The sequence below is a fragment of the Diabrotica virgifera genome, chromosome 5 (genome assembly GCF_917563875.1).
Source record: "Diabrotica virgifera virgifera chromosome 5, PGI_DIABVI_V3a".
Classification (NCBI taxonomy): Eukaryota; Metazoa; Arthropoda; class Insecta; order Coleoptera; family Chrysomelidae; genus Diabrotica; species Diabrotica virgifera.
In genome coordinates, this window is record NC_065447.1 from 134453097 (window position 1) to 134472781 (window position 19685).

Sequence of the window (19685 nt, forward strand, 5' to 3'; positions counted from 1 at the left end):
TATCTTAATCTGACAATTTCTAGTTTTTTTAAGGATAGATTTGTTTTCGGACCCCCCTTAACGAACGCCCCTGTTTTAAGAGCCAATATATGGTAGAGGTATATCTTCAGGGTACCAAGTTTTTTCCCATATGATAATCTGACACACTCGAGTAACTGCAAAAATCCCCGCTGGGGCTCCCCTACCATAACGAACTTACTAAAGGTTTTGAATGAGATATTTGTAATTAAAAATTACACTAAATTTTCTCTTTTTTTTTCACCCCTGCAACTTATTATAATAAAAATTATAGAAGTTTTTAGGGACTATTGACCATCGGTAATAAGGCAATCTTTCATTCTGCGTTTAAATTTTTTAAAAATACTTAATAGTTTTCTCAGGATTCGAAAAAAATGAATGCTTTGAAAACACATTATCACGAAATTTTGCGCCTATGGCCTTAAAATACGGTAATATATAAAAATAATTTATATCATTGTTTAAAAAAGAAACTTTGTGTAAAGTTTAAAAATTATAATTTTTTAAGAAAGAAAACAAAATGAGGTGTTTTTAAGGAGAACGGAGCAAAATACAAAATTTTTATGCATGTCAAAATTTTCATTGTGTTTTAAATGAATTCTTTTTTTGAAGTATTTTTGTTTATATTTGTTTTTTAGTTTCAAAAGTATTTTTGAAAAATTTAAATGCAGAATGAAAGACTACTTTATTACCGAGGGCCGAAGTCCCTTAGAATAAATAAAAAGTTTCTTTTAAATGAAATATTTTCAATTAAAAATCACACTAAATTTTCTCTTTTATTTTCACCCATGTACCTATATTATTAAAATAAACATTATAGAAGTTTTCAGGGACATTCGGCCCTCGGTAATAATGTAATTTTTAATTCTAATTCGTTTAAATTTTTCAAAAACATTTATTAGTTTTCTCAGGAATCTTAAAAAATGAATATATTTAAGTCACATTAAAAATTTTGACGCATGTCAAAATTTTACTCGGTTCCCTTTATACGCTGTGAGCTCGTACGTAGAGCGGATATTTACAAATTCGCGAGCGCCAGTAGTGGCAAGTCTGTAAACGTTTACCGGAAAAACATTAATTATAAAAAATATTAGTTGGTCAAAGCTGTGGTATATATTTTTACCTTAAATATACTTACGTTTTAAATGCTGAATTTAAGTTTTTTTAATGTTCCATAATATGTAATTATAAATTAATTTGCGCCATCTACACGATAATTGTGAAAGTATCCGAAGTAAGAAATTCATATTTTATCAATAGAACGTCAAAATGATTAGCAAAATCTTAAAAAAATCGATTACAACTTAATTACTTTTTTGCGTTGTAAATATTAAGCGATAACAATTAAATAATAAATTTAAAAATTACCGGTGAAAGTTGAATTAGTAATCCGCCAGGAGCGACACCAGCGAAGCTCAAAGCGTATACTTACAATCTTTCATGTGTAAATTTTTTATTTAAATTTTAAAAACGTAGGATTTAAATATTTTAAACTAAAAGGGAAGTTCCCTAGGTTGGCTGTATACCATATAGTTAAAAAACTCTAACAAAAAGTAAAACCACTTCTATGTAAATTGGTATATTTATTAAAACTTAAAAATCCCAATGGATTGAATAAAATATGTCCAATTCAGAACGTTTTCAGACCTATCGGTCCATCATCAGTGAATCTACAATAAAATAAGTAATCCCACTATTAGAATTGAAAGATGGTTGAAATTTTTAAAAAGCTAAAAATGTGGTTAGATTACTTACGTGCATACTTGCTAAATAGCCCCAGAACCAAACAATGGTTGAATTTAAAATTCAATTTACATTATTTAAAAATAATATTCAACAGGCTAAACGCCGATGTTACAGGATATTGCCTATGGGAACATGGTGAAACCCTACCAAAACCTCAATCAACCATCTTAGGCCAACTTTGACTATAAAGTGACACTAGTGTGTATGGAACTGTTTGAAGTGACATTGACAGTAGAGAAAAAGGTAGTCGATTTAAAGTTAATTAACCAAAAGGTCATGACCCACAACAAATGATAAAAATTTTAATATCTGAAAATGTCTAACATTTTAAATCTATTGGTTATTGAAAAGAACTTGTGTTATACAAAATTAATTTAGAATATAAGATTATTTATATTGACTGTATACCATAACATTAGATTGATCAAATTGATAGAAAGAAAGTTGAGCTGCTGTCAATAATGATAAAAAGATAAAAATAGATGAAGGTGAGAGAAGAGAAAGAATCAGTATTAGTTGGAATGTTATTGTACAAAATGAATAAATTGGTAGGCAATTTAATCTAGTCTATATTGTATTGGTGGTTGTATATGTAAAAGGAAAATATTGTTATTTCAAAAATATAATAAATAAATGCAAATTTTTGTAAATAATGGATTTGAGTTAGGATACAGTCAAATAATTAAAAGCGAAATAAAAAGGCAAATAATTATGTGAATGAAAAAGAATTGTAATTATTATGAGATGTTTTATTTTTTAATTTTATTTCAAAAGTTTTGAAAGAATTCTTGTGACAAAGTGAGGGTATGTGAAGTTAGAGATAAAGAAAAGTATGATTATATATAGTTACTGTTATAGCTGTTAAATATTTTACTTACCTCGAATATTTTATAGATTTCCTATAGGGTAAAAATATTAATATTCTTCACGGAAACACTAAACTGTAGGTGTCAATACACTTAGGGCCAATTTCTCATATCGAGTTTAACTCCAGTTTAACCCTGAACTTCTAGTAAACGTCAGTTTAAAGTCAAAATCGTCTTTCTCAATTCGCACGTTCAACCGATGGCAGTTTAAACTTGAACGATGCTTGAACGGTGGAATTCGGCCGTTCAAAGATTTCAGAACTCAGTTCAGATGATTTCATGGACTACGCATGCGTTTTATTAACACGAAACGCTGTCATAATATAAATATATCCTATTTTATTATATTAAGCCTAACGATAAACGATAACATTATTTTTGTTTTTATAATATTTATTTATAATTATTAAAATGACTATTTGACTATAAATACTTAAATTTAACTTTATTCAAAAACAGCATAAAAAAGGTAGTTCAAAATGGCGACAGTTTTTAACCTTTTGCCATCTATTAGCATTTCTCGAAAGCTGTAGAACGAGCACTGACATGAACGTGCAATGAGAAATGCATTCCAAACAAAACCGAAGATCACCGGTGATCCTGGTTCAACTGAACCATAGATTACCGCAGGTATGAGAAATCGACCCTTATTGCCACTATATCACTGTCTATGAGATATTGCAACACTGGTAGATTGAATTTAGAGGAACAAAATGGACGCTGACTTTAGTTATCGTGGCACCATCTATTATAGCGTAGCTAAACAAATATTAGTAGATTTCTATTCAATTGAGATAGAAAGAGTGGTGACATCTAGTGACTGTCTCAAATAAAATCCAACAAATTTCGACATTAGTTTGAGTGGGCGCTGGATCTTTCACAACTCTCACTGGAATGGGTAATGCAGAAATCGTCACGCGCAGGTCGCAAAATGAATAAGTACCAAGTCGGATATGACCCTATTCTTATACACCCAACTCGCATACAGATTAAGAAAATATTTGATGGATAATAATTTTGTATTATAAATGGGAAGAAAAAGAGAAGAAGAGACGATCTACTATATAAAGCTAAAGCTAAATTAAATACCTAACCTATTTATAATGCCGAAATTTACAGGTTTCAAGTTTTAATGTAGAGCATAATTATGTATAGTAGAAACGCAGAAACCAAACTGGAGGTGAATCAGTAAATAATTTCTGGTATTTTAGAGAAGACAGCAATTGCAATTTTCAAGCATATCTAAAATCTGCCAAAATCTTTATCACTCATTGATTGACTTAATGGCCATTAGGGGAGAAATATTAGCCTACAGGTCCAGTAATTGAAGAAAGAATAAATTCCACTGATCACTGATAGAAAGAGTATTAAAAGAAAAACATTTAGTGAATGATGAATTACGGGATATAGATAAAGCCAATAGTAGACAGGATGTCTCCTAGGCAAAGGAACCAGATATTTTGGATAAACAGGAAACAGATAGCTTGTTGAAAATCCTTGTAGGTGAGTCAAAGTATGTGTATTACTGTACCTAGTAAATGAAAAACAAGAATAAAAAGCCTGGACTGTGGTCTGATAATTTTATTCTGCTTCTGTTTTTTTAATGAGATTTTGTTAATAATTGTTATACAGGGTGGGCCAAAGAAAACATAAGTCCACCTCGATATTTGGCAGTAGTTATTAGATTTTAAGGAAATGACGAAACAGGTCAATTTTTGTTCTAAGGGGGACATTTTTACGAAACACCTCTATCATTTCGTCGCTTGGATGCAGAAGTAGTCTAAGTCACAAGATGTGAATTTTACAGGAGAGCATTTTTTTGTTTGTTTTCCAGTGCTGCTTAACATAGGCTAGTTCAAGATTTGACCAATATGATCGCTAGTTGTAAAGATGGACCTACAATACTTCTGCATCCAATGTAACGATGCTTTTACTTTTAAATGGACATAAAATATCAAATTAGAAAAAATGGACATAGGCTACTTCTACAGTGGAACCCCGATAAGTCGGCCCCCGATAACCCGGAAGTCCGGCTAACCCGGACCGATTTTTATCAGACAAACATTACAACAATAAAAATGTATGTCCTTTATGCTGGATTTTCCAATTTCTTTTTAACATCTTAAAATATTTTCTTTTATCTTTCCTTATAAACATATTGTTCGAATACTATAATATCTTATATTTTTCAGGCTAATTTTATTTATCATTATAAACTTTCTTCGTAAAAATTTGTCGCTTTAGCGAATTCCTATATAGTTCATTCGTTTCAATTTTCAATGTCAAACACATTATACAATGAGAGATAATGCGTATTTGTGTAATTTGATACATAATATACCTTAGTAAAAATGACTGGCATGGCAGACAACGCTCTTTGTCGTGTTATCGAAACCAACAGGCCAGGGCCGGACTGGCTCCTAAAAAAGGCGCCAACCCAAATTCTAAAAAAGGCGCCAACCCAATCTCTAAACAAAGGCGCCAGACCCCCTTCTAAGCTTTTGCATCAAACTTTTTTGAAATCCTAGTGCATTAGGCCTGGATCCCGCGTACCAAAAAAGTTGTATAATAGCAAGCTGAAAATTTGTTAATAGGTTAACGATGTCTAGTCGGATAAACTTGGATGTATGGGAACACTGGAATATGTGAAGTTTTAATTGTGGTAACAGGTTAAACATTTGAAACGTCAGACTACGAAAACTGTCACATGTATTTTGTCGGACAGAACTTCCAATTTATTTTTTACTCACTCATTAAACTCTCATGGAAAAATCAGACTGGTACCAACTGAGCATTTTAATAAGTCAGACACGTAGAACATGTTAAATGACAGAAATTATGTTGGTGATAAATAGCAGTCTGATTTTTGCATAAGAGTTGAATGAAAGGGAAACAAATTAATTGGAAGTTCTGTCCGACAAAATACATGGGACGTTTTCGTAGTCTGACGTTCCAAATTTTTAACCTGTTGTACAATTAAAACTTCCCTGTTCCAGTGTTTCCAAACACAAGTACATCAAAGTTTGTCCGATTAGACACTGTTAACTTATTAACAAATTTTCAGCTTGCTATTATACAACTTTTTTTGGTACGCAAGATCCAGGCCTACATGTAAAGTAAATTAATATTACTTGTGAATTTTTTTAAGTTTAATATTAATTTAAAACAATAAAGTAATTTACCATTTTTCAACTGCTTCTACAGAAGAATCTACTGGTTCAAAAACATTGATCAACAATCATGATCATTGGTGTTCAACAGAAGGTACTTTTAAAATCATTTCAAATTCTTAGAGCGCTCTAAAATAGCAGAGTAAACCTCGATAAAAAAGCCGCAATCACACTGTTTCAGGTGATCCGTAAGTGAGCAGTGAATGGCCTAATGTCAGTCGCTCGCAAACGGAGCCCTCGGAGAACTGGCGAAAGTTCTTTGTAATTCAAGCCTTAGCGTGGGCAAGGGCTCACTGCCTCACCGGACAGTATAATTCTCTCCTAATCGCGGGAACTATATGGATAAGTATTTAATCACTTAGGAAAAAATAAAACAAAACGAAGTGAGAATGGAGCGTGTCACCGGTGGTGGTGCAGCTTTAACAAGGTATGAATGAGATGATAAGGTGTTCATTCTAGTAAAGGGAACAAAGGAAAAATTCTAAGCGAAGAGGGAAAGAGGAAGAAAGAGACTACGATCTTCGGAAGAATGGGATCTGTTCGAAGATCTCCGGTCAGTGGTAGGGACCTGACCAAGACGGATCTCCCAGGGGAGACAACCTTGCAAAGGAGCTCCTCATTAATGGTAAGAACAATGGATAAACTTACCAGAGTTTCAAATAATTTAGTGAAACTAATGTCCGACCATACAAACACGAAGGTCGAGATCAAGAATGAGGTAAAAAACTTAAAGATAGTCACCAAAGACATGAAGAGCAATCTCAGACAAGTCGCCCTCGGCAGCATTGAGAAACGAAATAGAATTGTAGAGCACACCGGTGAGGAAGGAACGACTAAGGAAACGGCAGGAGTGTCCACACAGGTCGGCTTCGAAAGAGTTCTTTCCCGAAAAACTTAGTGAAGAAGAGATAGAAATGATCGCAACGGTTCTGAACTCAGGAGAAAGAGGCTTTAAAAAATAAAGGACATCATAAAGATGGGAAGAAGCTCACTATAGGGTCGCCAAACCGGGAAGATAGGATAAACCTACATGCGACTTAGTAGTGGTCATGGAATCAGTGAGGGGGAAAGGTTTCACGACCTGACAAGGAAAAACAGGAACTGGGAGTATGTGCAGGAGGTACATACAGACCAGGAAAGGTGGAGTACTTCCAACTTAGTACTATAAGCACGATGACAAGGACGGGTCAGAAGGAAGAGAACCGGGAAAACCGTCAGAATATTTTCATGGTCCCTGTAGAGAAAAGGGTGACGGAAATCGACGGGGACAAGAGACTACTGGCAATTATTTCTAAATTGAGGAAAGACATGGAGATACTGGGGACCAGAGAGGCGTCCCTAAGAGTAGTGGGGGCTACAAAGGTAGGAAATTCAGGAAGCTCCTGGAAGTTACATTTATGGGTATGGACTTTCACCTCGCGCAGGTGGAGTATGAATGCGGGGAAAGTAGGATGTAGACGCAGAAGGTGATCATGAAGGAAGGTAGAAAATCCCATGCCGAATTGCTCAAGCAAATCAAGGGTAGCCTAGACACAAAGAAGGAGGCGATTAGCATCACAAGCGCTAAGAATACTACGGACGGGACTTCACCCTCAAAGTGGCAGGGAAAGAACAGGCCAAGCGCCCGAAGAAGAATATCGTGGCCCGCACGGAGGAAGGAAAAATAGAGAAGGGAACACAAACGTCATGGTCGGACTGACACACATCACAGCCAAGAAGCCTCTGGAAAGAAAACATATACCAATTGACTGGAACTCGTGCAAGATTCTAGAGAGACTGCATGCCCAGCGCTGCTTTAGATGCCTGCAGTTCGGGCATAGTAAAACCGACTGCAAGGGAGAAAACATGACGGACTCCTACTACAGATGTGGCAAAGGGGGCACCAGGCACGATAGTGTAGTAGTAAGGCGACTTTTTGCCTCACTTGTAAAGAATCCGGTCACAGAGCCGACAGCTTACAGTGCCCGCAGTATAAAAAACTCATCCTCGAAAAGCGGGGGCTTAAGAGACACCTGGCCACAAGGGATGAGGAAAGGGTGGATGAAAGCACCTAGGACCAGAACTCAGACAGCCTATAGGTATGTTAGAGAGATAAGAACCATCTAATTCGAAGTTCCTTTAAATAAATATGGGAAGGGCGAGGGCCGCTCACGACGTTGCAGAGGTACTCACACGAAGGGAATGTTATCACATTTAGTCTCTCAACAAAGAATCATTAAAGATAAGAGATCTAACGTGACCATATACGTGATGAACCGAGGAGTTGGCATCACCAGACACTTTGTTAAGAATCGGTATGTTGAAGTACAAGTTTGATACCTGATGGTGTGCAATTGCTATGTTTCACCAAATGTCCCGCTTTGAGTATATGAAGAGTATATTGACTCGATTATCAAGAGGCTGGGACGGAGAGTGTACCGGTCTCCGGTTACCGATGGTAAAACCCATCGTCTATTTGTTGACTTCAAAGCCGCGTACGACAATGCTAAGAGAACAGTACTATACCAATCAATACATGAGTTTGTTACACCAGAATAACTCGAATGACCAACTCCGACCAACTAGAATGACAATGTCTGACTTAAAAGAGTGCGTAAGTATAGAGAAATATAATTCTAGAACTTTTGAAATAAAGGATGGACAAGGGGATGCGCCGGTAACCTGAATGTGAACGATCGTCCATGGAACCAAAGAGTTCAAGATGGGAGAGGGAAATACCTATGATAATGGATCCATGCACCTACGTTCGTAGGTAATAGTAAATACTTTCCGGACATCTCGCTGGTTTCAACGTTACTTCTAAACAGGGTCGTAAGCTGAACTGTTTTAAAAGAAGAATCACTCAGCTTACATAAATATGTGAGTTTTGAACTAGCGAGCAAAAGGAAGAAACGGAAAGATGAAGATATCGATCTAAAGAGATTTTTAAATGAGTAAGTCTTTGTGGGTGCTTTTAGCTTGATTGGTCTGAGATGCGAGGATGTGAGTGAGTTGATCGAGGATCTGAGTGGGGCACCGGAGTTGGCTTGTGTTAGGTCAAATGGGTGGTATGAAAGAAAATAACCGTACTGGTAGAATGAGGGGCTTGAATATCAGAGAACGAATTGTATGAGAGTAAGAATGGAGTGGAAGAGGTTATTAAAATTTCAAGCAGGAAAAAGATAATCAATGAATTAAAGCGAATGCAGAACCAGTACAGAAATGAGATTACATGATTGAAGAGAGAAAAGTGGAGTAACCTGCTTCAGGATCTCAAAAGAGGTATCTGGGGACAGTGTTTCAAGATGGTGTGTATCTAACAGAAGGGGAAAAGACACACTATCCCCTGCCCGAGGAGAAGAGACTGTTTAATACGAGAGCGCTTTCCTCAAGTGGAGAACAGACGTTTAAGTGTTACTTGTTTCATAGAGGCGGTACCCTTTACTGATTTGGAACTCGGCGAGGCCGTTGGATGGATAAAGATCCGAAAGGTACATGGCATAGACGGAGTCATACCGGAGAAGCTAAGGCTTGCCGCACAACTGAACCATAAGAGGTCAGAAAAACCTTTGTGCCATTTTCGAGCTATGTGTGTTGGCCTTTGATTACCTGATACGAGTTGAATTTTGTTGTACCTACTGGCTTCATTATGATGTATGATTCTAGGGTGCAAAAATCCTGTATGTATGATTTAGTTATGGCGCGCAGAAAACTGCACTCATTAGGCCAATTGTGGGATGTAACACTATTGTAATATAATATAAACAGATGACATTGATACCTACGAAAGGCTCCTGAATCGTAAAATAGCCGCGCGACTCATCTAAGCTATTTATTATAACAGAAACCGTGGATACGAAAGGCGCCCGAATCTTAAAAATGGTCTTCGAGGGCGCCGCGCGTCCTCGGAGCAGATATTGATACCAACAACAGGTCTTCGAGGGCGCCGCGCGTTGCATCTAAGCTTTTTATTATAATAGAAACAGCGGAAATTGATACCCACGAAAGGCGCTCAAATCGTAGACATAGTCTTCGAGGGCGCCGTGCGTTGCATACAAGCAATTTATTATAATAGAAACAGTGGATGTTGATACCTACGAAAGGCGCCCGAATCGTAAAAATTGTCTTCGAGGGCGCGCGCGTCCTCGGAGCAGATATTGATACACACAAAGGCGTTTGAATCGTAAAAATGGTCTTCGAGGGCGCCGTTCGTCGCATCTAAGCAATTTATTATAACAGGAACAGCGGACATTAATACCTACAAAAGGCGCCCGAATCGTAAAAATGGTCTTCGAGGGCGCTGCGCGTTCTCGGAGCGGATATTGATATCCATGAAAGGCGCCCGAATAGCCTACGTTATTTGATTATCTGATATCTGGTATTTTGTTGTACCCACTGGCTTCATTATGTAGGTTTCTGGTGCCAAACGGCGAAATCACAAGCAAGTAGAAACATTTTTTAGGGGAATGGTAGCTGCGTCATATTTGTGTAACAGTTCAAAAAAAAATTTTTCAGCGTTTAATTTTTTTAATGGATAGATAGTAACCAAGGCAAAAGGCGCACCGGCCCGATGGCCGGTGGGCCGGCGGGCCAGTCCGGGCCTGCAACAGGCATCTGTAGTATTTATCCTTTATTTACTTGAAACTGTCTAGCATTGTTTAGAAAAGACTATTAAAAAATTATTTTTCAAACAATGGTCTTAGTCTTCACTCTTATTAAATAACATAAGTTCGTTCTCGTTGCGAGACGGTATTGTGTGTGTGTAGTAAAGTCGCATTGTTCGTTCCGTTCTGTAATCGTTCGTAAATATATTCAGATTTTGTGTTGGCGTGATTTTTGGTCTACGTAATGGCAATAAAACTTAAAATGTTGTTTTTGTTTCAAAATGATAACAAAAGACAGTTTGGACAATCGGTGCAAAGCTAAGAAAGCTAAAAATGAGACTCTCGACGACGCTTTGTATGTGTGGAACGCGAACGTGGTTTACAAGTGTCTGTGTGCCAATTATAATGGAGTTTATCTGTAAGCATACCATATTTTAATAATTTTTACCATTTTCTCCGGCTAACCCGAATTTTCGATAACCCGGATCGGCCGCGGTCTCGATTAATCCGAGTTAACGGGGTTCCACTGTACATCCAAGCGCTGATTTGTCAATCCTCTCCCTTCCACTTCCTTTCCAAACCCCTTATTTGTAAATAGGGAATATAACATGTGCGGCACATGATTAGTAAGGCCTTGAGATGGAGCATTCACGATTTTTTTTCGATATTTGCACAGTCTTTGCAAAAAAACTTTTAATATATTTGAAGCACAACACCTATTTATGTACTATGACATGTTAGCAAACCATAGGCATTACGTTTCATTTTTTAAGAGGTGTTATACTTCAAATCAAGACGGTGCAAATGTCGAAAGAAAAAACTTGGACGGTCCTTATGTCTGAATACTCCATCTAAATGCCTTTCTAATGATGTGCCGCACATGGTATATTTTCTATTTAAAAATAAGGGGTTGGGGAAATGAAAAGGAGTGAGTCGACAAATGACAGATGTAGGTATCGTAAAAAAATGTTCCCCTTAGAACAAAAATCAACCTGTTTCGTCATTTCCTTAAAACCCAATAATTACTACCAAATATCAAGATGTACTGTTTTCTTTGCCCCATCCTGTATACATAACCCTCAAAAGATTTTTTCTTTGCAGGTGAATACATTCTTGATTATATAAAAGCCATTCAGTGGGGCAGAACCCATGAAAAAGATGCCATAGGCCCATAGAGCACCTAAGATAAAATTATAGTTGTAATGTTCTACCAACTGGAGTATGGAACAAATTTGGGACTCCTTGGTGCTAGTTCTGATGGAATTATTGAAGAAGGATTATGTTGTACAGTAGACTCCCGTAAGTTCGGCCTCGGTTAGTTCGGTCTCCGCTTAGTCCTCTCTTAGGCTCTCTGGGCATTAGTCACACACTTTGCACATCAGAAATCATTAGAAAAGAAAATTCAGAAAAAAATTACTGACTTTTTTTAAGTGTTTGAGAAGCCAAACCACCAATGTGCAATAATATTTTTAAATTTTATTAGGCTTAGAGTTGTGTAAGTATTGATTTATGGTATTTTTGTAACAGTTTATCTTTTCATATATGTTAAATATATGTCAGAGTATTCCTCTGTGTTGTCTTCTACTTAATGTACAAGTGTTTTGTTTTTGGTAGATCCATACAAACAATTAATGGGCATTTTTTAGATAAGCATCGGTTAGTTCGGCCACTTTTAAGTTCGGCCTAGGGTCCGGTCCCGAGGTGGCCGAACTTACAGGAGTCTACTGTATTAGCGATTATGATGAATTTTGTAGGTTACAATCTTTATGTAGCTAAATAGGGACTGTTACATGTAATTTTCTCTGCCATAAAGTTGAAAATTCAAGTTTGTGCATTAATGCAATAAATTTTAAGAACTATAAATTTAATGAAATAATTCTAAATAATAATTGTAAACGAGCATGTTTCAGTGCGTCACAGTTTTTTGATTTCTTTCTAACGCATTAAATTGTATGTGACAGAAAAAAAGGCACGTCTGTGATTACAGACATTTATAACATTTATTCTAGTTGTCGATACATGGCGCTATAATCGAAGAAAGAATTATATCTACAGATATAATCTGTACAATTTATAAGACTATACAAATCAAATACCATTTTACAAATGCAATAAACACAATTGATTTGTTTTTATGCCAAATCGCAAATAAAATGTGACAACTGTCTGATTTAACTAAAATGTCATGTTAGAATAAATGTCATAAATGTGTATTATCACGGACTTCCCTTTTTTTCTATCATCTGTGACGCACTGAAAAATGATCATGAAAAGGACTCTAGCATAATTATATCAAACAAAGTCCCAAAAGCATGGATTTCACAGGAAACGTAAAAATGTAAGTAGGTGAGAAGTTAGCCACAGTTTTAGTGACTTAAATCTAAACGAGTATAAAACTGTGTGTACCTATATGACAATAACATTGTTGTTTTCAGTATTTTCTTTACAATTTCATCACATTTTCTCACCTTTTAAACTTTCCTTGGATTTCTACAAATGTTTTAAAAGCGAGATTAGCTAATTCAGTTCAGTCATTCTGGAGCTGTTGTAAAAAATATATAACAAAATAAAATGAAGTTTATTAAATGTCATGCAATTTTTACATATCGAAACTGCACCGGACACACTGAGTGACTTGTTGCATTAGAGTTTTATAAGATTAGATACTGAAGAATTGCTGAATTACGATATAAACTCTTTTTAGAATTATGTTAATTATTGTAAGAGAAATAATTTTAATACGCCATGGTGCATGAAGTTTAATGATTTTGTTTTTAGTGGACCACAATCAATTGTTGATGATTTTGCCAATTTCTTCAGCAGTTGTGACGTTCCGTCACTTATCTAATTAATTATTAATGGGAACACCTTATTGGATTATTGTTAAAATTATTTTTTTTATAATATTAAAAACCCGTTCGCACAAAATTCCCTTAGCGACGTCATACTGGGTGTATCGTGGCCACATTGATATTTCGTGAGGTTGGTACTGACGCCTGTCGCCAGCTGTCACGAGGTCGGAACGGTGAAGGGAGGCCATTGACTTGGGAGTGTCATGTGAGTGCAGATGGCGGCGTGAATTTCTTTGTAAATTAAATAAGTTATTTCCTGTTGCATAGTTCAATTATTGCTATTGCAAGTTATATTTGTTTTTTTGGGTGAATTAAAGTGACGGAATAATGGAACTGTAAGAAAACGGATCTCACGCCGCCATTCTGGAGAAATCTCATTACTGATGGTAAACCCTCTCTAACACCGAGAGCAGACACTTCCAACGTTCGATCAATCAGGGAACAAGCCAAAGGATACCGTCTCCCATTTGTTTTTGTATTGATTCATCATCCTGCACCCTCCGAGGGTAGTTTCATTAGCTATTGGGCAGTTGCACCACTTCGGTGATAACTTCGTTCCACGGATTTGGTACCAGACACCAAGGATCGTTGTTGGAACATGTGAAAAGGGGTTTGTTTTGGGGGACATTTGTTCATACCAGTTAAAGACATATTTTTTTTTTCTAGTAATATTCAGGACATTTCATACTTTCATAATTTAATTACACATATATGTTTTTCTTTCTCCACAAATTTAAGTACATTTTAGATATAACAGCCATACCTTACAGTTAGTAGTGTTCCCCAAATTTATATAATTCCTGGTAGAAGTTTCGAGCTCGAATATTCTCCACCTACATGTTCTTTTCACTTGGTTTGTATTAATTTTAGACTTGTTTCCTCATTTAATTTAAAAATAATATTAGTTCAATTCACCTAAATTTAAAATCATTTAACTTGCTTCATAATTTTCAATTTTTATTAGATTTTTTGGTAAATATTATTTAACTTTCGCTATTAAACTTTTTATATTAAATTCGAATAAATCCCTAGTACCCATCCCCTCAGGAAGGTACTAGTTTTACTTGCTGTTAGTATTTAGAACCACTAGTCAGAAAAGGATCTTTGTATCCAGTACTAAGTTGGTTCATTTAGGGACTTGTTACCCATCAACTCATTGAGAGTTGTATAATATATATTATATACATTAGGTATTTTCATTGTTCTAATATCAGGTAGTATTCAATTAGGGTGTACGTATTACAATCGTACAAGTGTTATTTGGTGAAGGGTTCATACTAATCTAGGTGTAGTTTGTACTTCCTATATTAGAGGTACTCATTTGTAAAAATTTTCTAACCTCATTCACATTATTGTTACATTATTTAATTGTATAAATCTGTAAATGACTTTCACTAGTATCTACCATTTCTTGTCATTTTAGAGTCACATACTAGTCACTTGTTTTAACTCAGAGATTGTGAATATCTAGTAGTTATATTTAATAAATATATACATTTATTGTGAATTTTTTTTAATTCTTTAAATTTATACATTTAATATACTTGTACTACAAATTTAATATACTCTATAGCAGCGTAGAATACCTGGAAGAGTGTTAACCTAGTTAGCCTTCTTCTGGCGCCCAAAAATTTATTCTATTTTCATTATATTATTATATTTACTCTATCTATCTTCTGAACATTATCTTAATATCTTCTTTTCTAGCCATCATTATCATTTCCTTTAATTTATTGTCTGGTCAAAAATAGGCGTGCAAATTGGCAGAATCCTTCCTTGAGTGTCAAGTGGCCATTCTCTTGCATATTTAGCTAGCCATTCAAGTTACATTTATCTATTCATAATTTTTTTCATCCCCTTTCTCTATCAAGTATACTGTTTTCATTTGCATAGTTCCATACTAGTACTACTGCAAAGTAGTATTCTAGTTACTTCGGCTTCTTCAACGTAGAAACCATCCATTTTTGTTCCTTTGGCTACATTAAGTAGGTCTTCTTTTTCCTACGTCTGTTTGGAGTTTATCACTCTCTGTGCATTCACTCCAACAGAAAATCTTCTTCTTTCTTGTTACATTGGCGCCCAACGTGGGGCTCGAACCCACGACCCTGAGATTAAGAGTCTCATGCTCTACCGACTGAGCTAGCCGGGCTCTATTATTTAGAGGGTGGCGGCGTGAATTTCTTTGTAAATTAAATAAGTTATTTCCTGTTGCATAGTTCAATTATTGCTATTGCAAGTTATATTTGTTTTTTTTGGGTGAATTAAAGTGACGGAATAATGGAACTGTAAGAAAACGGATCTCACGCCGCCATTCTGGAGAAATCTCATTACTGATGGTAAACCCTCTCTAACACCGAGAGCAGACACTTCCAACGTTCGATCAATCAGGGAACAAGCCAAAGGATACCGTCTCCCATTTGTTTTTGTATTGATTCATCATCCTGCACCCTCCGAGGGTAGTTTCATTAGCTATTGGGCAGTTGCACCACTTCGGTGATAACTTCGTTCCACGGATTTGGTACCAGACACCAAGGATCGTTGTTGGAACATGTGAAAAGGGGTTTGTTTTGGGGGACATTTGTTCATACCAGTTAAAGACATATTTTTTTTTTCTAGTAATATTCAGGACATTTCATACTTTCATAATTTAATTACACATATATGTTTTTCTTTCTCCACAAATTTAAGTACATTTTAGATATAACAGCCATACCTTACAGTTAGTAGTGTTCCCCAAATTTATATAATTCCTGGTAGAAGTTTCGAGCTCGAATATTCTCCACCTACATGTTCTTTTCACTTGGTTTGTATTAATTTTAGACTTGTTTCCTCATTTAATTTAAAAATAATATTAGTTCAATTCACCTAAATTTAAAATCATTTAACTTGCTTCATAATTTTCAATTTTTATTAGATTTTTTGGTAAATATTATTTAACTTTCGCTATTAAACTTTTTATATTAAATTCGAATAAATCCCTAGTACCCATCCCCTCAGGAAGGTACTAGTTTTACTTGCTGTTAGTATTTAGAACCACTAGTCAGAAAAGGATCTTTGTATCCAGTACTAAGTTGGTTCATTTAGGGACTTGTTACCCATCAACTCATTGAGAGTTGTATAATATATATTATATACATTAGGTATTTTCATTGTTCTAATATCAGGTAGTATTCAATTAGGGTGTACGTATTACAATCGTACAAGTGTTATTTGGTGAAGGGTTCATACTAATCTAGGTGTAGTTTGTACTTCCTATATTAGAGGTACTCATTTGTAAAAATTTTCTAACCTCATTCACATTATTGTTACATTATTTAATTGTATAAATCTGTAAATGACTTTCACTAGTATCTACCATTTCTTGTCATTTTAGAGTCACATACTAGTCACTTGTTTTAACTCAGAGATTGTGAATATCTAGTAGTTATATTTAATAAATATATACATTTATTGTGAATTTTTTTTAATTCTTTAAATTTATACATTTAATATACTTGTACTACAAATTTAATATACTCTATAGCAGCGTAGAATACCTGGAAGAGTGTTAACCTAGTTAGCCTTCTTCTGGCGCCCAAAAATTTATTCTATTTTCATTATATTATTATATTTACTCTATCTATCTTCTGAACATTATCTTAATATCTTCTTTTCTAGCCATCATTATCATTTCCTTTAATTTATTGTCTGGTCAAAAATAGGCGTGCAAATTGGCAGAATCCTTCCTTGAGTGTCAAGTGGCCATTCTCTTGCATATTTAGCTAGCCATTCAAGTTACATTTATCTATTCATAATTTTTTTCATCCCCTTTCTCTATCAAGTATACTGTTTTCATTTGCATAGTTCCATACTAGTACTACTGCAAAGTAGTATTCTAGTTACTTCGGCTTCTTCAACGTAGAAACCATCCATTTTTGTTCCTTTGGCTACATTAAGTAGGTCTTCTTTTTCCTACGTCTGTTTGGAGTTTATCACTCTCTGTGCATTCACTCCAACAGAAAATCTTCTTCTTTCTTGTTACATTGGCGCCCAACGTGGGGCCTTATTTTTGGTCTAAGACAGTATTCATTTAGGTCATTTCTTTTCTTTTATCTGAAGTTTCTTTGTTATTTCCGTTGGTATATCTATACTCATTTTATTACTTATTTATTTTATCGTTAATATTTTCTGATATTTATCAGGTATTCTTATACGCTGTATTTATTTATTTTTTTTCCATATTTTGAGACCTCATTATAGTTTATGATTGTGCAACTCACATTCTAGATTAGATTTTGTATTTTATTGGGAACTTATATTTAATATTGCTATTACTTATATTACATACAACATATATTTTATTCCTCCATCCAATAGTGGTATATTTGGAGGTACACTTAAGCGTTGATCATATATATTTTTTTTCTAGAGTGGTAGTAAGTTACATATAACTAAAAATTTATTTCCAGTATTTAGGTACTAGATTTTCTTAAGTATACTTTATTTACTGGATCATTTATTTATTTACTTGATCTTATTTATTTATTCGCTTATATACCTGATAATATATATTTGCTGGCCGTTTTGATTTTGTTGGTGTGTTGCTAATCTTTTCTCAGTACTTATATATTCTGCGTGCAAACTTAGTTATATTTCATACTTCTGATCTTTGGACTGTTTGTCAATAATTTTGTTATCATCATGTGTGCTTTTAAAGTGGAACATCTTCTGGTGGACGAATTGGACTATGAGTTGAATATTAGGGACGTAGTACCAGAGGAGTCGGCAACAGTCGATAGAAAACGCAATCTTCTGCGGGGTGCTTTAAAACAAGAAGCAGGCAATAGGAGTTTTCTCCAAATTTCAGCTGCACATATTCCTTTTGAGGAACAACAGAAAAGAATCTCTGAAACATTAGACAGCTTGTCTAAAAAAATCGAGAAGTTTCGGGGAACTGTAAATGATGCAGAATACGCGCGATTAACATCTCGTTTAGCCCATATTTCTGGCCGTGTACACTTGTTACACTGTGCTACTGAAGAACAGGAACCTTTTAAGAAGTCTGTTTCTCTTAGAATATTAACCCTAGAGGGTGAACTTGATTCTAGAGTTAACCCCGTAGCTACCTCTACTCCTAATGCTCCCGTCAACGTATCTAGCTTCACCTACCCCAAACCTGTGCAAGTACACAAATGGGGTATTTCATTTTCTGGTGAAAAACAGCACACTGATGTAATGTCGTTTTTAGAAAGGGTTGAATGTCTTCGTGTGTCTAGAGGTGTCTCTGAAGAGGATTTGTTTGCTGCTTCTGCTGAACTGTTCACCGGTCCAGCTTTTACATGGTTTATGAATAATAGGGGTAGTTTTTCTTGTTGGTTGGATCTGATTAAAAGGTTGAAGTCAGATTTTCTTCCTTACTCATTCCAGGACGATTTACTAGATCAAATTAAAAATCATAAGCAGAAACCTGGGGAATCTGTTACTATGTTTATTAATACTATATTAGGTATGTGTAGTCGTCTAGACACTCCTTTGTCAGATTTATCTAAAATTAAAATTATCCTTAAGTGTCTATTACCCTTTTACCATCAACAATTAGCTCTGATGGACATTCAGAACATTGATGACCTCACTGTAAAGTGCAAACGTTTGGAGGAAACGTTATCCTGGTCTTCTCAACCTCCATCCACATCTAGATCCTCTTCTAATTCTTCTTCTCAGCCAACTTCCTTTAGGCAACGTTCTTGGCAAAATAAGGGTCATGAACATAATGTTTCTGTTGTTAGTTCTGTTGTCTGCTGGAATTGTGGTCAGGTTGGCCACCCGTTTTACAATTGTAGGATTCCTCAAACCCGTATTTTCTGCCATGGTTGTGGCCTAGAGAACACCCTTAAAAGGAACTGTTCTAAGTGTTCGGGAAACGAAATGTCGGAGTTCCGTCCCCTGAGCGTTTCTCCGTCCACCTCCCAATCAGGGAATCAAACTCCATCAGGCAACGAGACCGTCGGCCCAAGCACACCCAGCAACTCAAACCCATCTTCCAGTCGGAAAGGGAAGAGAGTACCGTTCAAGAAACAAGCACACACCACAAATCAAAATCAGTCCAGAGATTAACTTTTTGTCAGGATACGTTGAATTCGCAGGGTTCACATGATTACAAATCCACAAATTCTTCTTTAATTAGTAGTGTTAAGCATAATAATAATTTTGATAGTGAAGTAGTTCCATATAACGGTTGTAGCCAACCAAATACTTTAGACTTAGATATTAATTCTCTATTGGTTAGGAAACAAAATGATAATAGGCCGTATCTACCTATACAAATTTTAGGACAACCGTGTTTAGCTTTATTAGATAGTGGCTCTAATATTTCTTTGATAGGGGCACATTCATTAAATTTATTGAAAATTGCTAATATTCCCATTATGCCCATTTCATCCTTGCAAGTATCTACAGCAGATGGTACAGTTC

At 35.4% G+C, this 19685-nt stretch overlaps 1 protein-coding gene and 1 non-coding gene across 2 annotated transcripts; one reads left to right on the top strand and one right to left on the bottom strand.

The window, feature by feature from the left end:
• Positions 1-3707: 3707 nt before the first annotated feature.
• On the top strand, positions 3708-19337 carry LOC126884421 (uncharacterized). The gene is made up of 3 exons (XM_050650325.1): positions 3708-4133; positions 11485-14505; positions 16455-19337. The coding sequence occupies exon 3, from the start codon at positions 17916-17918 to the stop codon at positions 19326-19328; it is 1413 nt and encodes a 470-aa protein (XP_050506282.1). The 5' UTR covers positions 3708-4133; positions 11485-14505; positions 16455-17915; the 3' UTR covers positions 19329-19337.
• Positions 15312-15384, bottom strand: Trnak-cuu (transfer RNA lysine (anticodon CUU)). The gene has a single exon. It is a non-coding gene; the product is annotated as a tRNA-Lys (tRNA).
• Positions 19338-19685: the final 348 nt, after the last annotated feature.

Bases quoted from the DNA above. Each gene is read 5' to 3' on its own strand.
- LOC126884421 (XM_050650325.1), top strand. From the start codon at position 17,916: ATGTGTGCTTTTAAAGTGGAACATCTTCTGGTGGACGAATTGGACTAT.